Source organism: Argopecten irradians, chromosome 6, assembly GCF_041381155.1.
Source record: "Argopecten irradians isolate NY chromosome 6, Ai_NY, whole genome shotgun sequence".
Taxonomy (NCBI): Eukaryota; Metazoa; Mollusca; class Bivalvia; order Pectinida; family Pectinidae; genus Argopecten; species Argopecten irradians.
Window position 1 is genome coordinate 22,422,222 of NC_091139.1, and position 23,897 is coordinate 22,446,118.

General features: G+C 33.2%; 1 protein-coding gene across 2 annotated transcripts in view; it reads right to left on the reverse strand.

Moving 5' to 3' along the window:
- The window catches only part of LOC138325344 (R-spondin-2-like), a 41,339-nt gene that overhangs the window by 7,984 nt on the left and 9,458 nt on the right, over window positions 1-23,897 (reverse strand). Inside the window, exons 1-4 of one of the 2 annotated variants that reach the window (XM_069270933.1) lie at window positions 13,407-13,514; window positions 6,732-6,923; window positions 2,423-2,572; window positions 795-980 (exon numbers count right to left, since the gene is read on the reverse strand). In XM_069270933.1, the coding sequence (XP_069127034.1) occupies window positions 795-980; window positions 2,423-2,572; window positions 6,732-6,923; window positions 13,407-13,506 (628 nt within the window). In that variant the 5' untranslated portion in view covers window positions 13,507-13,514. Of the gene's footprint in view, window positions 1-794; window positions 981-2,422; window positions 2,573-6,731; window positions 6,924-13,406; window positions 13,515-23,897 lie in introns of those variants that run through there. The other variant, XM_069270934.1, reaches the window with a different exon arrangement.

Consider the following 23,897-nt stretch of genomic DNA (forward strand, 5'->3'; position numbering starts at 1 on the left):
TCCATGAGAACAAAATAAAACGATTAATTGATATAATTTTCTGTAAAATGATATTTAAGTAGCAATAATCGTTAATTTATTTTCTGATTTCGGACGTGGTAGTTGGTTATCTTTAAACGTCAAACAAAATGAATATCCGAATAATTGAGATGTCCTTTGAATTGTGATTACGTTTTATTGAATGCATTTGTACATTAAATTATTCAGTTATCCATCGTTTATCGATGACGAAAACGTACAACATGTCAAGATTTACAAATGAATATAATAAAACAAAAGCTTTTGTAATTTACAAGAGTAGATATATTCGAATTTTTTTATATCTAAACTTCCAACATACATTTCTTATTTAGTACTTATCAATCACCAAACTATTCATTTATAAAATAAGAAAAAAAATGATGGGGGTAATTGTTTTAATCTTCTGTACATAATCATGTTGTATTACTGTTGTGTTAATTGTCTAAAATCTGTTAATTTAATGGATATATTTCTTTTAAAAATATCATTTCAGGCACAAAAAACCCATTACCATTGTATTATGCAACAAAGAAGCATTGCATTATTGAAATATCTAATAACCATTTTTGATATATATCTTAAATATATCTTGTAACATATACCGTTTACAGCTCGTGATGTCCCAAATCTCAAAAGATATAGGGCAATGAAAACTGGACACTTCGATAGTGTATATCAATTTTCCTAATTGGATGTTAGCATTGAATTTCAGTTTTATAGACAGTTTCTTCAAATTTTACATTCGATTTAAAGTACTTAAAGACGGTCCTCACCTGCACAATGTCGCATAGTCATGCGACAACATCTACTCTCCGCTAAAGCAGGACAGCTGATTCCATTTGAGGACGGATGTTCCAGGACTTGTCGATTACGGGTGGCTATTCCGTACGTGTAACCGCACGTCTGTCCATTGCGCGTACACGCTCCCCACGGATCCCAGGGTCCTACCATACAGTCCACTACGTTTAGATAAGGAGAAAAGATTAATATACATGTTCAGAAAACAACTCTTTTAATAACCTTATTGATTTTAGCAGAAATTTTGAGAGCACACTTTCTTAATGGCTGCTTTGTTATTTCATTGTGTATTTTAGCCTTTTACACAAAACCATTAATTTCGCTTCAACTCTTATTCCGAATTTGCATATTACAGAGTTATCTGCACTTGCTGGTAGGTATTGATTGTGACGTCATGTGTTTGAGAGCGTAACGTCATACGTTTCGGAGAAAACGACGTGAATCGCGCTCACAACAGAATGATGTAACAATCGATACCTACCCGCAATGGAGCTAACTTTGTAATATGCAAAGACGGAATACAAGACTGTTAAGGGTTTAGACCCTGTTTAAACTAGTGATATTTTGTATGTCTTTATATCATTTATTAGGTTTACTTGAACATAACTAAGTTGATAAAAGATAAAAAGTGTGTATGTATCAAGCCTAACCGTATGCATTACTTTTGAGTCGAAGATTGTTGTGTTGTTTGTGAATTTTGTAAAATTATGAAAAAAATGTAAATTTCAGTTTAGCAAGTCCACAGGGTTCGGTACATATTTCTGTCACCGAATAACCATGTCATTATGTTTAATTACTGGTGTTTGTAGCATGTACAATGAGAGCTTGTGTGTGCGGATTCGACTTTATGAAAGTATACACATCGAGTTCTAGTAATGCATATAGCAGTTGTAAATTATATCATGCAGATATGACATACAAGAAAGCATTTCAATCATCACAAATACATCTATTATATACTTTTATGAACATGAAACGAAGACTTGTTTTTGGGCAAAAAATGTTCAACCGATGCAAAACATGCAATTTTGTGGAAATGTGTTTTAACTCTTAAATTAAAGGTTTTGATTAAAACAGTAATCCCACTATGTTCAGATGAAATTATAACACTGAATATGTACATTGGTATTAACTTAAATGCCTCCATATATGTCATATTTGCAAAATGTAATCTACAATCAGCATTAGCATGACATTGTCAAAAAGACTCGATGTGAATGTTTTTGTATAGACGAAATAGATAAATCCGGTCAAACCAGCACCCCTACTACATGCTATAAACATTAGTAAAAATAATGATATGACTATTTGTTGATAAAAGTATGTACAGATCCCTGTGGACTAGCTTAACTGAAATGCACATTTTTGCTTATTTTGCCAAAATTTACAAGCAACACAACAATCTCCGACTCAACAGTAATATCTAAGGTTAGGCTTGATGCGTACACACTTTTTCCAGCTTAGTTATGTTCAATATTTATTAATCATATCTTAGAAGTGATGTATAGGTATGCAAAATATCACTAGTTTTTATATTAGTATTCTTTATGTCTTTATCATCAATAGTTTGTATTAAGTTAACATGTTTGTTCTCACGCTTTACCTATCATACGACAGTCTTTGGAATAATTTGCGTAGTGGAGTCCGTTGGGACATCTTTCGATACAGCGCCCCCTGTAGGATATGTACGGAGGCCGACATTGGGTACAGTAGTTCCTGTTAAAGCAGGTATCGCAATTTGGAATCTGGCAATCTGTTTTGAGAAAAACAGGAAACGAAAACTTGTAAGTAATATATAGAAAGGTAAGTCTTATTCAATGTCTCTGTAAACGTGGAATTATTTCGCTAATATACATATATCCCCACGCACGAACATTGGACAAATCTAAATATGAAAAAGCAAGTATTAAAAAATCTGCTTTTTCTCTCTCTCAAATCTGGTTTTTTTTTGGCAAACAAAGCAGATTTGTTTTAATATTTGTTTTTTCTCTCCATATATTTTTCCATTACAAGGACATATTACATTTATTTATTCTATATAATGTTATATGGACTTATATATACACTATACTATTATGCAGAGAGTGATACTACAAAGGTGAAATGTTTGAATGCCGGCTTTACAAAAATACATCCTCATTTACAGTTATCATATTAATTCTTCATCTTGTGCATTGAACATCCAAACGTGAATATACAGTGGCCAATCAGAATTTACGATCAGATGATCACATTCGTTCGACAACAGAATTGCAGCTTACCGAATTTTTGAAAGGAGCGTTAGCTCGAAATGCATCTCACAAATGGCCTTTTATCGGGCATCCCCACATCTTTGTCAACATAGGCAATGGTGACGAATGTATTTTAATCATAATAATTTTATGGCACTTTAGGAAATGTATGTTTCAGTCATAAATATGTTTAAAATATATAAGAACATTGGGGCAAGTCACTGTCGAACAACATTTCAATATCTCCATACTGATATATATTCATTCGGAAGTTGAAAATGATAAATTACGTAGAAAGAATGATGTTTTTGTAAAAAAAGAATATTTTTCAATAATGTAATTGGACCAGATACACATTCAATGTATAGATTTTCGCCTTTTATAACAATGCAAACGATATGCCATGTTTATCGAGGATATTTTCTTTATTTCTTCATCTATTCTATTTGATTCAATATCACAATTTTTTTTCTTATAAATTTGCACTTCTTTTTTAAATCTCACGCTGGGTAAATAGAACCAGACGATTTTCATATAGAAAAATATTCCTATTATAATAGTTTTGTATGGCTTCGATTCATATGAGTGTCTTTGATGTGTTAATTAATTCTGTCGAGTACGGTACACTAAGGTCGTTGTGGGTGGTGATTTCACACTCAAGGTCCCAGAGGTTAAAGGTCAGATTAATAGAGCTCGGATTATATTGTGTCTGTGGTGTCTTTTGTGAGTGAGGAGGAGTTGGGCAGGGATGTAATCCTCCGTTCGGCGCGTTTGACTATTTTTCTTCAATTGTAGATTGGAAGTTCTGAATTAAGACACCAAGTGATATGTAAATATAATCAATATTGATAGAATTATTTGGTCTGATCTTTTCGGTCATAAAAGTGCACAATAAAGAAAGAGTCAAACCAGTAACAGAATGACGATAGTCTAAGACATTTTTTTTATTTGAGGCGTTATAAAACACAAGGAGAATGTCAATATAATTTATATATCTTGAATGTGTTATTGGGCTATGTCTAATTTGTTAACCACTGACGGATAATGCATCTAGTATAGATAATAATACTAGTAGTTTAATGTAAAGGTTTTAGTATATGGGGAAACGGACGACGTGTGATTCGATCCATAAATCTCTTATCAATAACCTACCAAGCATTTACATTTTTTATTTAGGATTCGGGTGATGGTGATCCCGTCTTTTGAGGTCACCTAAGACAAAGATAAGGTCTCATGTGGCCTATTTTAATCGCCTACTTTGTGTCGTCCGTTGTCATCCGTCGCTCATCATGTGACCATAAAATTTACCACTTCTTCTTCTCCAAAAATACTGAAACAAGTTCACTAAAACCGTACAGATTTTCTATGGCCAAAGACCAATCAATATTTGTGAATTGTAAATGGTCCCCATCACAACTGTGCTGTGGGAAAGACAAAAGGGGTTGACTAAAGTTTAAAAAAAAACCTTCATATCACAGATCTGTGAAAAACAGATACTCTTGATGAATTGAAGGTTCAAATATTTATAGACTAAATACAAAAATAGTAAACACGGGACTGTCTTCTCACATTTCCGCTTTAGGAATAGAAGGGGTCAAATTTACTAAAAATTATATAATGAAACAAAATCTTTAGCATTATTTGTTTAATTCTTATATGAAATGATCAAGTCTGGTTAGAGCTACATGTTTTATATACCGTGAAATTTTGGCATCATAGCCAAATTGACCCTGACTGACTCCTAGGGTTCTGAGGGTTTGAACCAAAATGTACCAAAACGGACACGGTTTGAAAATTCTTCTTTTCAACTAACAGATGTGATGTAATAAAATAGTTAGATTGGAAAGGAAATCACTTACACTGTATAAAAGTGGTTTATTTCTATAATGTTATTTTCCTAACAACAAAATGACTCCTTTTTTGGTACTACGTGGTCCCCATTGACATCAAGAGGCTGGTAGGTTCATGGAGCCAGCAAGTGTAAGCACAACTTTATGACATTCTTTATCAGAACTTATGTGACAGTAAAAAGCCCAATGGCGTTTTGTTATTATTAAGTCTTTTTTCCAACAACTAAAATATTATTCAAGAAATGAAAAAAATTATTCGAAAAATCAAAACGTTAAGCTCACTTTTATTTTCGTAGTTTTATTTGGTACAAATCAACCCTTATTGCACAAATAATGTTTAGCTACTTCTTTTAGCTCTCGTTAGACTATACGATGACAAGTTATTTTTCAAGAAAGACAGTATTTAGTCAAAATCTGGGATAAGAGGAACATTGAATAACAAAAACTAATTTGTTAAGTACCAATCAATTTACACGACTGTGAGATATCCTTAGTTTTCTACATCGTAAATGATTTTTTATGTTGTTATTTTGTACGAAATAACGCCTAGAACTCATTGGCTTTCGAGATATCAGATTCCAGATGCTATCATCACGTGGCCATCTTTTTTATTCTCTAGAATATGGCTCGTGATACCAGAACAATCTTGCTCAATCGCAACGCTGGTGTAAAAATCAGTGTGGAAATAGCAAATAGGCACTTTCGTAAATTTCCGTTATGATGAGCTTAAGGCTAGTCAGTTTTTATCGACGTATATATAAGATTGAAGCCGGAAAACCACACGATCACTATCATATTCCGGAAAATATACACCGGTCGTAAACTTGTAATGCAATAACGTTTACACCAGTAAGAAGAGTGGTTTGTTGCCTTATTGTTAATTAAATCTACAAAGATCAATTTTGATTGCTGAGTTTTAACATAACAGTGTCTAAATGCGATGAAAGAGATGATAAAACTAAACTAATTTTGTACTACAGTGTAAAATGTAGTAATAATGTGATGATAAATGACTATTTGGTGATTTTTGTCTTTGATGTCTATTCAAAAATATACATAATCGAATCGTCTCGCCAAATAGAACGTGATCTAGTAGAATACGCTACACAGCTTTCTTGGCCAACAGTTACAGTTTATATATATAAACGTAATCCCAAATCGCAGCTTTGCAAGTTATGCATTCCGTTTAATCAAAAAATGAGGCACAATTTGCAATTGCAAGTAAATTCATTAGGTCAGTCAATATCTCGTTGTGTCTGTTATCGAAAAGTACTTGGGTATATGTTCTGAATTTGTCATCATTTTGGATTCTTTACCTGTATGCGGGGAATTAATACGGCCATTGTAATATGCATGTTAATATACATCTGTAGCATATATTTGATAAGAGCATGGATTTTGAATTTCTGTGTTCATTAGTCCTCGTTTATTTAAATCACTTGTCTACTAAAGCCTTCGCCTGATGTCCAGTATATTACCTTGGACAAGCAATTATTTACCTGTAACTAACCAATACGTTCGAACATATTGAACAGCTACAGGTAAATATTGGACTACGAAAGTTAACATAGTGGACAGCGACAGATGAGGTCTGTTATTTCTACTGGATATTGTACTCGAATCACAATGAATGACATCTCAGCTAGTTTTTAATCCTATATAATTCGTCATCTTCAATAGATACATGACTTCATAAAACCTATTTAAGAAACTCCGAGGGATAGATTATTTGACTGGTTTTTTATTGAAGGGAGTTTATGATGTACAAAATAAATACATGATAGTAACAGCCCTCCAGGCATAAAACCTGTTAGATAAGTTGCTAACTTACGATAACAAACGCTGTACTCCTGGCGACGGACGCCGTAGTAATCTGAGGGACAGCTATGGGTACATACACCCCTCTGTCTCATGCCTCTTCGCTCCAGAAACAGGAACAGGCGGGGGCGACAAGTGATACACCCGTTAAATCGTGAGCAACTGGTACACCCCCTGGGACATGCAGGGTAGTGTCCCACCACCGCTGAAAAATAAAAATGAAAGTCAGTATACCAAATTGGCTAATAGGACATTTGCGGGTAGTCTCCAACTATCTACCACAAACACTTTGAAAAAGTAAAAAAAATCACTAAATATATTAAGTTGCAACATTATGAGTCTGTTAGCTGGTACAAATAAGTCTCAAAACCGCTTAAAATAACGTACAAAACTCAGTGAAACTTGTTGGGCATTCTAGGAACGGATGGGGTAGTACTCCGACTACGCTAAATGTAACAAATTAAAGGAATTGGCTCAGAGGACAGAATAAGTACGTAGGTCAGATAAGTTCTTTAAACTAGGAGGATAAAGACTGGGGTTGACAGTCAATAATAGTCAGTGAAACTTGTTACTAGAGAATTTATAGCGACTATATTCTTGTTACCCATTTATAGCGACAAAATGAATTGTAAAATTAACTTGTTAGTCATGTATCGCGACATGATGAATCATAAAGTTAACCTGTTAGTCATATATCGCGACATGATGTATTGTAAAATTAGCTTTGTCATCTTTTTTAATGAACCAAAAGTTAACTGGGTTCATCAACAATGGCGTATACGGTTAAAATCTTCCAAAATATTCACTCATTTCTTTGCTTTTTATTTTCAAGAAACCTATGTTTCACTTCACATTTCGATTTGATGAAATTTATTCAGTATGTTCAAACCAACGACGCGATCAATTCGGCCGTATTCGCCAAACGAATCGACTGATTCTACGTGTCTTGGACATTTATATGCGAGAAATAGGAAACTGGCAAATTTATTTTCATTTCAAAATATGCTTTAAACTATCTTTTCCCGAAACCTGTACTATTTCAATTTGTTCGATCAGAAAAAAATACAACTGACCAAATTGTTTCTCAATTGATATGAGAAATTGAATAGGTGCATGCATGTACATGAAACGTTTTACATTGCATTAAGTTTTGATACAATAACATATAAACATTCTGTCCATCATACTTAATATAAAGTGACGGCTACTGCCACCATTAACGTTTTTTTAAATCTCTAGCCGGGCTTCGTTCCCTGGTTTCTTTGATAAAAGACATAAAGACACAGTAAATTAATAGGCGTGCATGCTTCCGTGTAAAAATCAGTTATAAATCACTCAGGATTCTTTCAAGTTTCGCGTTGATGGGGAGAAAACACGACAAGAATTCAAATACACTTACATCAGATGTATTGTTATGTTAGAGAAGAATTCATTGAACTTTTGTTTGTAAAAGTCAGATACAAGCATCTCCACCTTAGACTGTGATTGTACTAGAGAACCGCAAGCTTGCCTGCTTCCATCCACACATTTATCATCTTACACTGTATAAACAATGAACTTAGTAAACAGTATGTTATCAATATGTGTTTCATGGACCGCGAAGGAAGCAAGTTTACAATTACGATGATTCTGGAAAATCAAAATCGTCTTTGATATAGCTATTCACACTTTTGCATTATGGTTTTAAAATATATGTAAGATCTAGAAAATGACTTTAGTTGAGTCATGCGTGGAGTATCAATGTTTGTCCACCAACAATAGGTCTGAATTCCAAATCTTTAGAATTTTCAACCTCAACAAATTTTGAAAATGACAAAACTTATTTTTAAAACATCTGACAATTATCATTGGTATATTTTTAAACAAATGACAGCTATAACGTTCAATAATCGGAATGATATATTCGGTCATCCTGACTACCATAGTTACCCAACTTGGAAACCAATACGCTTTAAAATTTGACGACGAACATGCAAAAGAAGACAAAATATGTAAATATATGGAGTGATGGTGCTGTGATTGCATTTAAGGTGGTATGAACGCAATTGGATACAGACATAACGCATTACATTGGATGTGTATGTATTCAATGATATTAGAATTATGTGATAACCCATGATAGCATCTGTTTGTTGGAGTACTACCCTAAACATATTTGTATGGGAGTTGATTAGTAGTTCTGAATTAGGAATATTAGTATTCAAATGAGTTTCAATGAGATGTATTATATCAGAAACAGAAAATCGGATTCGACTAAATTTATTTGATTTCTAAAGGATCTAACATTCAGATGAATAATAGAAAGATTATTAGTATAATGACTACTAGAGCAGATCTGCTTAGGCTTAATATCACCAGATAGTAAAAATAACCTTAACATAGCAGAATAAACAATACATTTGTAACTTGTAGTGAGATACTATGAATAAAAAATATAGAAATGCCAATATTCTGGCACATTCACAAACACACCAAAACTTGAGGTAATTAACATACATAAGTTAATTGCTTAATATATGGAGGGATAGTTGATTATAAATAAAACAATTAACGTATTTAAAGTTACGTATATCAATAAAAATTGGCTTAATGAGCTATTCATAAATTTCGGTGATAGAAGAAACTATCTGTTCAATATACATGACGTTGACAATTGTATGGATGATATTGGTAGCTCTATCAAATACACAAAACAATTTGATGAGATAAGGATCACAAAGCGTTCAGTTTGATACAAAGGATGTCATTATAAAATGTACTTAAGATATATCACATATGGATGTGATTACTATGGGATAGTATCAATAATGAACTACAAGAGATTACTTATAAACATTACCACATCATATCCGCACTCTACTAGGTCATACTGTTCATACTTGTTATAGGGTTGTTTGAAGCCAATCCCGTTTTATTGCAAGTCCGTAACCCAAAGAAGGTGTGCGTTTGATAACTATCGTTCGAAGTATTGGCAATCAAAGAGACTCAAGAAATATGAGCTTTTGAGCGGTCTCCCTTTACGTAAGCCACCCATATTGTTTAAATGCAGAACGTCAAGATGTCTTTAATAAAGCAACAGCGGAAGTTATCAATAAATACCGTATCTAAATTGTGTTTGAAGGTATTTGGAAGACAGTCTTAGACAGTTCTTAAAAACATCTTTGTGTATAAAGATTGTGTCTAGGCGGTAATTTGTTAGAATTGGGGTGCCACATGCCTGTGTTTACAGCATCTGTAACCTGTTGAGCTCTACTAACTAATCGACACGTACTAGTGTGATGCTGTCTGTTTGGATTAATGTGTGGTACGCGTCCTTTATATATAACGCCCTCCATTCTGAGGCACTGTTGTTATTGTTTTTAGAACTATCAAAGAAAGCTTATTTCAAGCATGTACCTACCAGCTGGTAACATTATGGTCATACCGTTTGATAAGTCTATACAATTTACAGACTTCCAATGAAGATATCGCTCATTTTGAGTGAGTGAATTTGATGCATTTTCTAAAGATTTGTGATACCCGTATTTCGCTAATTTGTTTACTGTCTGTTCCTGTGGAACAAATTACGTCAAATAAATTAAATATAGATGAACTGGAAAGAGATTCATGGAAAAGCAAATAGAAAACTACACGAGATAACCCTAAAATCGTGCGCAATGACTAGTTCAGGCTCAATTCATGAATAACATCACTCAATACTATACAATAGAAGGGTTTAAGTCTATCATTTTGTTATCTTTTCAAAAAGACAATACGTCCTCTGAAATTATTAATTTATTAAATATGGATAAGTCATACCTGGTTTTATTCCTAAATAATTGGTGGAATACTGAAAATATGTATTGTATATTGTTCATGAAGGTAAATGATGATATTTTTTCTCTAATCTATGGCTTCTCAAAGGCGAATAAATTCCCGTTTTTGTTATCATATTTTTAAATATTTCCAATAACGTCTTAATAAATTGAAGGGAGATCATTGATAAAAGCAATACAGGTAAAAACAATACAGGTAAAACAATACAGGTAAAAACAATACAGATAAAAAAAATACAGGTAAAAACAATACAGGTAAACACTATATGAGGTTAAAATAGAGAGACGAATGCATATTTCAGTATTGGTCACGTTATTTATCACAATCCAATGATACCAAACTCTTACAACACCACAATATCATGAAGACTATTACTTATACAATTCATTTGTATAATAACTCCGTGAATTTTTAAGAGATTTTCCAATTGCAGTTGCTGTTTGTTGAATGCTTCCACCACAAATTCCATACGTTAGTCGCTGTTCCAGTTATAGATATATATTTATATAAAATGGGTATTTGAAAGACTGTCGAGACGTCGATAGGATTACTGATATCCGTGAAATATCAGTAGCATCGTTGAAATGTTTTTTCCCCTACTACATAAGTTTGTGATGTATAGCACTGCGTCTACGTTATACGGAAGGAGCACAGCAATATCATAGTGCTCTGTTCTATACCCAACTGACACAGATCAGACTCTCCATATGAAATGTTTATAATTCTGTTAGCTTTTGTTTGACTTTAAACTAGCGGAACAGTTCTAGAGAGGCGATTGGGGAACATCAAACAACCAAAGGTTAGCCAAAGAATAACAAATTCAGATGAAAAACATGCAACGCATATCTATTCTATGGAAAGAATGTATTAAGCATTTTTCTCTGCACTGAGGCAAAAATAGTCATGCTATACTTTCAACACGGCTGGATAGTCTCGATTTCAATAGTGCGCAAAGAAATATTGATGAATAGTACTGCATGACAGATGATCCAAAAAATTGAAATACACATGTGTTAAATCATCATTAAGGTGACCGTTACATGTTCTACAACAACCGAAACACATCTTACTTCATTATGGGATATTTAGATACATAAATTATGTATATATGTATGAGAGACGTGTTATCGAACTTCACGCATTTGTATTTCATTCGACTGTTAATTATCCAAAACGGTACTATTCCATAATCACATAGAATAATAGTTCTACTCCATAATTAAATACAATAACCTAGCCGAAATCACAAAATCTACTGTTGTGGTGGTAAACAGCAAGTGAACTACACGATGTTTAGATGGAGTTTCTACAAAGTACGGGATAAAATACCCAAAAGGAAATTGTGAATAAACATAGTTATAAGTAATGTTCCACACCACAAGCAGTTTTGAGGTACCCATTAGAGGCGAACTGACATTTCGAGCGGACATGGGATGTCTACCTAGCACATTTTTTCGTAAATTTCTCGATTCATCAAGCCATAATTTCGTCAATACTTAACCAATTTTGTTAATCAATCACTCATTGGAAGATGAAATATTTCTCTTTAAGGTATGATAAGCGTCAATGGTGTATAAAGTCCGTTTATTAAAAATCATGATTTTCAAAAAATAGGTCCGTTTTTCTCGACCGTCGAGTTCATACCCTTTATTCTTTAATATATCATATAGGTTAAAAAATCATGCAAGGTCCCTGTGCACTAAAAGATGTTATGCAAATAGACACTTTTTTATAATTTATAAATAGTTTCCAACATTTATTTCCTGTTATCGTTGCGTTTTGTTAACCAGACAAGTATGGACTTCAACATTTCTCTTAAGCTAATGTATTCCATTTTTATTGCCAGCGAACACAGCTATATAATGTATAATTGCTGTAAACTAAATTTATGATATAATATAAGACTTTTTCTTATGTAGACATGAAGGATAGGGATATTCTACCCGAGGGTCACGAAATGTAGTTAAACCCGAGGCTTGCTAAGGCTTTTGCAACATTTTGTGATCCCGAGGGTAGAATATCTCTATCCTTCATATCCACTTATGAAAGAGTATTTTTCTTTCATACCTCGACGTTTTATTGCAATTTTACAACTATAATATCCCGCCATTATGAAATAAATTCGAAGAAATCAACGACTGGAAGTCATTTTTTCATACATGAAATATTACGTGATAAAACCAGTTCAATTTGTGGAAAAAATGCGAAAAATTTACCGAGGAAATTGAGATTTTGTTTGACGCCATGACGTCATGAGGCTTTATTGCATAGTTAGCCATGTAATACAGCCTCAGGCGACATAAGTGTATTGCCCTAGACCAGCCAGTATTACACCTGTAGGTATAAAAGAAATAACGGTATAGATGAGGCCTGGGATCATACCAAGATATCAAAACGTTATTGGTTATAGCGATAGAAAAGAGACATTTTCTCTTGTTTAGAAAATAAACAACCATATACCCGTACATATAAAACAGAAACACTTAAAAATGAAACATTATTGCCAAACCCATTTCCTTGTCTTTCTTTTAGCTGACAAATACTAGTGACATAGTTACAGACATTTAACGTTCGTTTATCATCTAAAGAAACAACATGCAATAGTAATAACATGCTTGGCAAAGACACAAGATGTAAATATTAGACTTTATCCGAGGAGAAGATGCTCCCGCTTGTGTTTGCCTTGTCTATATGGAGGTAGTACATTATCCTGGGACCCTAATCTTAGCCTGTATCGCTTGTGAATCTCACAGTTAGCAGATCTCAGCGATGTCTATAGTTAACACGAGTTGACATTTTACCACATTCCCCAACATGACAAGCTTCGACCGTGGCTTCCGTGCTATAAGTATATAATGTATTGGGGACTGACTTGTTACTGAAGGTCTACCTCCCGGTGGAAACAGCATGGCAGCTCGACTTTTTGTCTCGTTAAATCCGAGTCTCTCCCCCACTAAATGTGATACATCCATACAGACGTTCCATAGCGAAACATGAAACTATTGATTGTCAACATCAGGATCGATCTAATTAAAACAAAATACAAATAAGTATTATTGTGCATGATATTTCAGCACTGTTCAAGTGTTTTAGGTTGACAGTTATGGGATGATAGATGCCTATATTGGACAAATGATAAAATTAATCAGAAGCAGAAAAGCATAAAATATTGGATTGCCGTTGTCCGCATGACATTCAGATGCCACTAATTACCAAGCAGTTCAAAGATTATAGGTACATTTATAAAGTTTTCATAAAGGACATCTAAAGAAAGTTTGCATCTTTAATGAATAAACATATAATTATTGTCAAAGACGGAACAGTCATTTCTTGTGGTCGCCGGCATAACGTCACATTGATAATGACGTTAAAACGATTGGCAGTTCGTGGATTGAGCTCAAATTGCCGATCTCATAATCCTTTAGCAAAATGTTTTCCAAAACTAATATGATTTCGGATACAAGATTACACAGTCACACAAACACCAACCCAGAGATAGTTTTAGGTTATGAACTGAGTGGTTATATAAGCTGTTCTGTCTTAAACATATGTCTAAAGTGGCTGAATTTGTCGACATTTTCTGTGAAATATACCATTTTGAGTCACGTGATCTTCCACACTGATATTGGGGTTGTTATGAAAATGTAGTTTATAGACATTTTGATTCCCGTTAAAATGATGTTTTACCTATAATATACCGGTGTATATGATATTGTTTCTCATTTTGAGAACATTGGCGAATGTTGACGATTTCATATGTTACGCCTAATTATCGGTCAATCTCATTTATGAAACCTTGTTTGACAAATGCTTACTTTAATATGAAACATTCCCCAACCACATATTACATGCCATTTTGAGAACAATACAACATTCATCTGTTTTAAAATCCATAATATTTTTTGTCCTTGTCGACTACTTGTTTTAATCAAACTTTAACATTAATGGTTTTTGCGAATAGTCCCGTCTGCATACAAGACAACACGCATTTACATTTCAATGTAAGTCTGAAAGGGACAATACATATCGTATTCAAATTGCTTTAAATATAGCAAGCCTATTATACCCACAATTTGATAGTTATTTCATTATTTTGCCCTTTTTCTAATTGTCTTATTTGATACAATGTATGTATGCTGTAACTTTTTCTATGTTCAGGCCTTGGACGTCAGTTATGCTAAAACCTAATCAACGTTTGAAATAGCTTTAGATTGTTATTTGTAGGGGAAAAGGGATCTTACTACATGCATTCTATGAGAACATTTAACTAGATATTGAGATTCAGAGATTAAGTACATACTGGAGGAGGAGAAGGTGTGACGATCTGCCCAACCTTATTGTTAGGAGAGAACAACATGCACTTAGTAAGCTTCAAATTGTATATATCAAATTTCTACTACCCCAGATCCCAATAAAATCCTACAGTCAGGTATAATTTAGATTGTTTACAGAGTATTGTTTAGGATGGAAACAGACACAGTAAAAAACAGTATATACCTGAACGATTTTTTTTCGGAAAACGATTTTCGTAAATTTGCAAACAAATATGCTATTGTTTGTTGTACTGTTTTAACCCCAGATAACTTAATATGATTGGTATATTTTCGAATGGCTAAAATTTCGTAGTTTTCTTCGTGTTGTGTGTACTGTAATGTCTAAATATAAAGGATTATTCATGTGTTTAATTTAAGACGGTTTAAATTTCTATAGCCAACGAAACTATTTTATTTTTCCCTCTAACATAACTTTTACAGTGATACGTTCTAGGCAGCATTTTGAGGGGTTTCATTCGCGAATACAGGTACTATTTCTCTGTCATTTGTTTAAAAATAGCAATGAAGAATGGATATTTAAAGACGTTCCACCTCCGACAAAGCGTAAACAATACGTATCATTTGAACAATCAAGTGATGTTTAATCATGTATATATCTAATTAACACAACAAATAATATAAAATGATTTATTTTGCTTTTTGTGCATGCACAACCAGTACTTCATTCTATATAGGACATAGTATGACGGATTTTTTTTTGGGACGCAACTTAAAAATTATTTTTAATATTTTTGTCTTGAATTAAAATTAGAAGCTAAAATTTTTTAATCGTGGTAATGGTATACCGTAAGTAACTTTTGTGACTGAAGAAAAATACATATTAATCTGCTCCTGTTTTCTATTGAGAAAAAATATTTTTGTCAGCGCTGGAGCATCTTAACAATGCGTGAAAACATAGAAGAAAACAGTTGAAATAAAGCGACTCCAGCGTAGGCGTTACAATCATCTCCATTGAAGAGGGGGTTGGGGAATCGAAGAGACCAAAATAGAACCGATGCCCCATTTCAGCACTTTTGAACTTTGAGTGTAGCATTCTTTTCTATTAATGTTTTCTTTTATGTTGTATTCTCCCTTTCTTTCTGCGTTCTATTTCTACCGCTACATTCTTTGAAATAAATAACCCTTATGTTGTAAAATACTTAATGTATAAAAAAATTGGTGATTCCTAGTATTTCATGTCTTTTCTTTTTTCCGAATTTATAGAAATCGATATTGATGAATTTCTAATTCAAAATTAGAATACCACATGTTGTCATTTAAAACATGCGAAATAATTAAAAATATACAGTGGTTTTGATTTTTATTTAAATTTTAAGAAACAATTCAAGATCCATGGAATACTCGATAAAATAGCAATATTGTATTCCCCGAAATTCTGCAGCACATGTTATATTTTGGTTCATTAATACTTTCTCAATAGTATTGATAAACGTTGTATTTATTTTAAATTTTCAATTGCATTCAATCCCATATTTTTGGATAACTGGTTTTATTAGTTTAACATCCTATGAACAGCCAGGGTCATGAAAGGACAGGGTTTTTGGTTTGTTGGTGAAGGAAAGCCGAGAAATACCCGGAGAAAACCAACGACCACTACCTGGCAACTGTTCCCACATGGGATTCCAGTAGTGATATGATACTGGACACTCGCTTCGCAAATGAAGTTTTTTTTATGACATTTGCATGAAACATCAACTATGGTATTTGGGTTTCCAGTCAGTAATAACTACATATCATAATACGTCACTCTAAACAATCGCCCCATGTGTTTGATTTTTTTTAAAGCGACAAGGCAACGATGCAAAAATGTGTATATGATGTAAAATGCTTTCACACTTGAGGTGTTACATAATGAAGGAGGCACGGATTGACCCTTGGGACACGTGTTTCTGAGGAGGGAGCATCAACATTTCCTCCACAGGAGAGTTGGAAGATTTCGCCAATCAACCGGGATGTGGTGCATATAACTAACGTTCGTGAAGCGATCTTACTGATAAGTGTTAACGAATATCCAGTTATCACCACAAGTTTATCGTCAATTTCACTAGTAAGGAAATATACACGTGGTCTGAACATGATAAGTATCAATGAAGATTCCATGTGTCCATATCTCATGGTCGGTCGGATGGTTTCCTGATCCGCAGATTCATTCCCAGTGGGGGCAATCGGGGAAATTGGGCAATTAGCTGTGGTAGTGATACGACCGGGAGGTCTCGCACTATGCAGATGAAAATATCATAATCTTTATATCTTATATCTTGCTTTAATATTATGGCTGCGCACACCATATGTATCTAATCTTAAGCACCAGCGTCGTAAACGCTATATAATATACCCCCTGCTGTAACAATATATTTGTTTATATATTTTTTTTTATTTGATTTCGGTTTTGGTGTCAGCTCTTTGCCGTATATATATCTTCATACTGAGATCAAACAAGACCAATGTATGTATAAAATATAGCACTCGTTAAATTTTACTTTCCACAGACTGTCTTTCTAAACTGAGATGTTTTGATTACCATTTGGTGTTATAGTCTCTATTGCTTAATGACTGTAACTCGCTTCAAAAGCAACCATCTCAGCCATTTATTTACTTTCACATCTCAAAGATATAGAAAACATACGGCTTACATATATAGCTATAGTGAATTTCAATTATATGAATTATTTTCGTCGATAAGCATGCATACTGTGCACGCGTCGTTTCATTCGATGGCAAACTTTACTTTAACATATATATGCGCTATCATTTCGTATGCGCCTGATATAAACCAACCTCTATTCATGGCGGCTCCATTTCGTGAGCTCTGACTGATGTCGAAAGACATTTGTTTTATTTGCGTTCCGACTCGCGACGACTGGTTTTCTCTGTCCATTTAAGTCATCAAACTAAATCACACGCCAAATTAATGACATAACAGTAAGTTTAATAATCTTATGGGTTGATACATACCACGCACTGTATCATATGTATGCATTTGGTAAAACTGCTGCAGTAAAGCTCCTATAACTCGAATAGCAAAGGACCAGATCAATAGTTCGAAGAATGCAGGGTATCGACAGTCAAAGTGGTTGGTCTCAAACTATGGCAAACGGTGGGTGTCACTGACATTTTAATTACAATGATTTTCAGCATTTTGAATTTTTATGAAAGTAGTTTTTGACAGCAATATTAAATTGAAAAAAATATGTATTACATAAAAAGCGTTTGAAAATTTCTCAAGGCCAAACACCTGTTCGTCGAAAACATGTTTTAATACTATTTATTTGATGAAACGGGGATATGTTTCTGTTCGAGGAATAAGGGATATTTGACGAATAGCTTTTCGAGCTATCCGGGGTTTTGTTACATTAAATGTATAAGGACACGATCGGGACCATGCAATCAGTTCGACGAATTGGGGGTATCCGAGGAATGCGGGTTCGAATTAGATAGCTTATACTGTAATTATATGCCATCAGAATCACATATATATATATCAACTTGATATGCTTTAAAATTTGCTTTGAATTTGACAGCTTCATGTAAATTGAATCCATAACTGCAATGCATGATGTGATCATTGTTGTGTCAGGTTCTATGCCAGATAACTGTTTGATATTACTGAATTAAACCAGATGAGTGATATGGTCCTCTAATCATCGTATATTTCTAACTTTCTTAAGTATTGATGTTACTATTTTGTAACTTCATAAGGGTATGAAAGAAATGTAGCGGATTCTCACAAAAGTTTGCAAACAAAATTTATTTCAAAATCCTATGAAGTTAAAAAATAGTTACATCAATGCTCATAATTAGTTTTTCAGACTACTTGATAGCATTAAGTTCGTTTAAACGTCCGATTTTTTTTATTTTTTTTATTTTACAATGGAATATTTTTTCTAAATCAATACACAACGTCGACGTCTCTATTGTCACGTCATGATTACGTCGGATTTTCGCTCCATTCTCGGATTTTTTCATCATAGAATATGAAGAAAAAGAATCTGCTAACCAGAGAGGTGGATTTAGTGTGAAAACAAATAAAAAGTCACTAATTAAAAACAAATTTTCAAGTTTTTCCTTCACTTTGTGTTCATATCTAGCATTATTCATTCATTGGAGAAGCACGGCCACAGTTTTGTCTGTTGTCAATATAATGTTTCCTGGTGGTGTATCGTGCTTGGTATCTTCAGAGATACGTTTTAATGTAGCATAATCAAACGTAACATTAGATTCGCCTTATTGTAAACGACCCAAAGCCTATAGTTACACGAATACCGCAGTTTGCATTCAAGGATGCATTCCTGAAAGACCTTATTATTTGATAGATCAATATTAAACATCCATAATTTTGGAAAGTGGTTGATACAAAATAGAAATTCTACGTTTTGGTGTTGATATTACGCGGAATATTTTGGTAGATATACAATCTATGACGCTTGAACCATTATCTAACTTTTAGGGGCGGAACTATCAGTTACTGAGTTTACCTCCACGGGTCAGAGGTGTTGAATGAAATGTTGATACAATTGACACAAGATAATGAGATTCATATAAGGCTATAACCAGGTAAATGAACTTAAGTAATTTGAATACATACATAATGCAACAGATGAAGCGTATACTTCAGTGTACCGATAACATCACGTCAAAAACGTCATTTGACCACAAAAACGTATACAATTTACATTGCAAATATTTTTTGAAACTCATACGACCAAAACCATAACTGTAATATGTTAGGACGCCAAATAAAATACCAGACTAAAAACGCTAGGAATTAAGGTGTTCGAAAGGTGATCAAGCTATATCTCAATTAACAACAATGTTTAAATAACAATTAATAAATGTAACTCTCTCTGTTCCGTACAAGTACTTGTAATTTGAATAAGAAAACATCAAAGGTTTTTAAGCAATTGAAGCATGCAATATTCACTTATCAAGCAATGAAACTAATCACCTCTTGATGAACTTGACCCAGGTATACATGTATTATGAAGACAGACGGAAAAGGTCGAGAATAATGTCATTATGAATTGTCATGGCAACTTACAAAAAGCCTATTGATGAATGGATACTTTGTGTTCTGAAAAAAAATTCTATCTGCTTTACTTTAACAAAGGGGTCTATTCTTTTCGATACAAATGAAAATATGAACTATACAATCTAGAGCCTGTGTGTACTTATCTGTATATCGGATGGGTACTTCACAATATATAATAATAATCTATAGAGAGCAGCAAAGAAGCAAATGAAATATATGATGTACATGTATGATGTATATTCTTCATGTGTGGTATGGAGGACAACACCCTTTTCTCATGATTTAGTGATAACCTGATGGATTCTAATCACTGTCTGTGATACTGCTAGAATCTTGTTCAAATATTGATATGCAAGCAGCCGTTCTGAGTGTGACGTGTAAAGTACATCTAAATACTTCTTGCTTATCTATAATTATAAAACATGTAACATTGAATTTAAATGTTCCGGTGTAGTTTTATAATCTAAATGTTCTTGTGTAGTTTTATAATCTAAATATTCCTGACGTGTAGTTTTATCAATCAGAATTATTATATGTGTCGCGAACAGGTGGACTAAAACATGTTTTATCACATACAGTCATGTCATACGGCCATATCATAATTATCGTAAGACACAATAATACTATTGTGACGTCATATATAGTTTTGACGTAGTAATAAAAACGTCATAATCTATATATGACGTCGCATGATTGTCTCGGAAACGTCACATCCGTGCCGTATTTATACTGATTTATATAGATACGAAATCTAAAGTTTTACTTATATATTATATTTAAAAGTAATGTGGTAAATATAATCTTACACTCGTGACTCGTGACTCGTTAAATAACCTGATATACCACTCGCCTAAAGGCTCTTAGCATATGAAATTATTGATCTCGTTTGATAAATTTCATATCACATAGCCACTCATGGAAGATCCTCTATTTTCAAAATTATATTTTTATGTTTAAAACAAAAGCGCACATCTTTTTGATGTTGTTAATCTAGAGTGCGTGTTGTTGGTATCTTTAATGGCTCCGTCTCTGTAAATAATTGCTGACCTTACTTTTGCAATGATACGATATACCGTCTCTTAATTAAGTGGTATAATGAGGGTGAATTTTACGGATCATGATTACAGGGAGTAAGGATATTGGTGTTCTGTATAGTACTTAGCTATTTATAAAATCGTGCTTGCCGCTTATTTGAAACTTAATGAGGGAGAACGACTATAAATAAAACAATTTAAAAAGGGTAAAAAAGTTGAAATAAATGTTGATAATGCATGTAATTAGGAAGCACATTGTAGCTTTTTAACAAGATATTATTCATTTTCATCATTGATTTGTATTAGCGAGTAAAAATTACGCAAAGGCCTCGATTATATTGATAATTTTATGGTTAGACACAATAACAAATGTGCAAATCTCCGACATAATTAAGTAATTATCTTACACAATTTCACAACTGGGATTGTATTCAATAACATTCAATGACACTTGAATAAATGAATTGACATGTTATCATTTTGGGTGCTTAAGTATTGCTATCAATGAGACATCATCAGTACTCTTTGTAAGATGGACATTGATAGCTAAATATAGCTCAACAATATAATGACATCATTAAGTGACATTTATCATTCTTAAATAATAATCGATTGATCAAAAACTTTTAGTGCATGTGTTTATGATGAAATTTAAACGACAATTTTCGAGGCTTTGAAGTTTTTTTTATTCACAATATCAAGCCATTAGTTTTTACTACTACATAAATTATGAAAGTGGTCGGTCTTATACATACAATATGGTTAGTGTTTGTCAGATTTGATAATTTTATTCCTATTTCCATATCTGTAAACTGCTTTCCGTTTTCTTGTAATATATTTACATTCTTCTCTCGTGCATTATTGAAACAAGAGGCCAATTGGGCCCGTATTGCTAACCTGTTCTAGGCCAACAACGCAGGCTACCAACCTGAAGGACTTGAATTAAATCTATTATTTCTACAGAAGGATTTTAAAGAATTTGGTACATTTCCTATATTTTGCCCCTTCCTTCAAGTCCCTTGGGGATCAGACACATTGTTTATTCAAAATTGGTTCCTCTTCACCAAAGAAAGCTTCAGACCAAATTTGGTCAAAATCCATTCTAGCCGTTCATGACTAGTAGGTTTTTTTGTGAAAAATTGACGGACGACGGACGCTGCGCCACGACATATACAATAGGCTATACAATTATCCCTTATCACGAATCAATAGTGACTAGATGATCGATGCTGAAGAATGCAATGCCAGGTTGAAATTAACGTTATCTCAATGAAAGAGGAAACACGACTTATCAGCTTAAACCACGGACACACTATACTAATCTACCTTTATAAGGTATGCGCCGCGAGTCAAACTCTAATTGTATGCACTTGTGTAATTAATAATGTGGAATTTAGATTATTTTCGGCTTAACATTTTCTCCACCAAAGAGAAGTTTATGTTAATAAAGACGAAATCAGACAATTTATAGATCTGCATCAGGCATTAAAACAGAAACCACAATCACATATTTTAAATATAATGAATAACGTAATTTCTATCTCGAGGGCAATACTACGATAGCCGCTATCATCTATTGATACATATAATGCACACAATTAAATAATAATAAAACAATTCTGCATATTTCGAACATGAACATAAAATTTATCTAATCTGCAAATTAAAGAGTTATCAGTAAGCTATTGAAAACCATCAGGTTTTATGAATTAAGCTGTGAGAATCATCCAAACAAACGTGTAAGATGCCTTATAAACATAAGTTACATCACAGAATGTATGCACTGTGTAATTCTTTGATGTCTTATGTCTGACCGTATGTTGCACAGCACTGCCAGAATATAATTTTCAGCTCTAATACATACCTGTAAACTTAAAACCTATACTTTGTAAGTATTGAAATTCTCAATATGCTATAAATTTTTGGTGGTCAATAAAATATATAACGCTCTTGCTGATTCGTGAGTGTGAAAATATAACATTAACAAATGATGCATTAAAACTCTTATGATTTTGACCAAGTTAAGGATTTCAGGTGATCAAACTTCATGTCACAATATCACTAACAGAAAGCATAAAGATCCCACCACAATTTACCACCAGATCAAAACGAAAACTCGCATTATCGGCGATGTTTTCTGCATTGATACGCATTGTGAAGCAATGATAGGATGGTCATATAAAATAAATTCTGTATGATATGATGATTAACTCTATGTTATATCACATATTGTCATCATCTTAATGTCAAATGTAGTTTCAGAAACGCAGATGAAACTGCATATGTTATATGAAGAACTTGCTCTATCAAGCCAAAAACTGTATTATATGCATGAGAAAGAACTGAATGAAGGCCCCTTCATTACAAAAACTTGGAAGTTACAAAATAGACCATTTAATTAGCCTTTTACTCTTGATTTTTTTCTGGTAATGCTAAATTTAACATATCCACACATTCATACATTGTATATTTTACAACAATTTGTTGAAGTGAAAATTACAGGAAAATTACAGGGAATCGAGAAATTAATTAAACACACGGATTCCAAAGACAATAAAACATTTGGATAACTAAAATTAGTGTGATAAAACGTAAAATATATTATATGATGCATTTCGAATGAAGAAAGCGTCATAGATTTATTCCGAATTTGCATATTATAGTTATCTGCACTTGCGGGTAGGTATTGATTGTGGCGTCATATGTATGCGAGCTTAACGTCTTACGTTTCGGAGAAAAAGACGTGAATTGCGCTAATAAAATAATGACGTAACAATTGATACCTATCCGCAAGGGAGCTAACTCTGTAATATGCAAAGACGGAATACAGTAACTATACATTATTACATAGTTTTATTTGATTCTTGAAGTGCAAAAATATTCAACATTTCTCTCACCACATTTCCGTCACATTAAGACAATGCTGAATATTAAGTTTAAGTTGATAGCATTAGCTGATAGAGTAT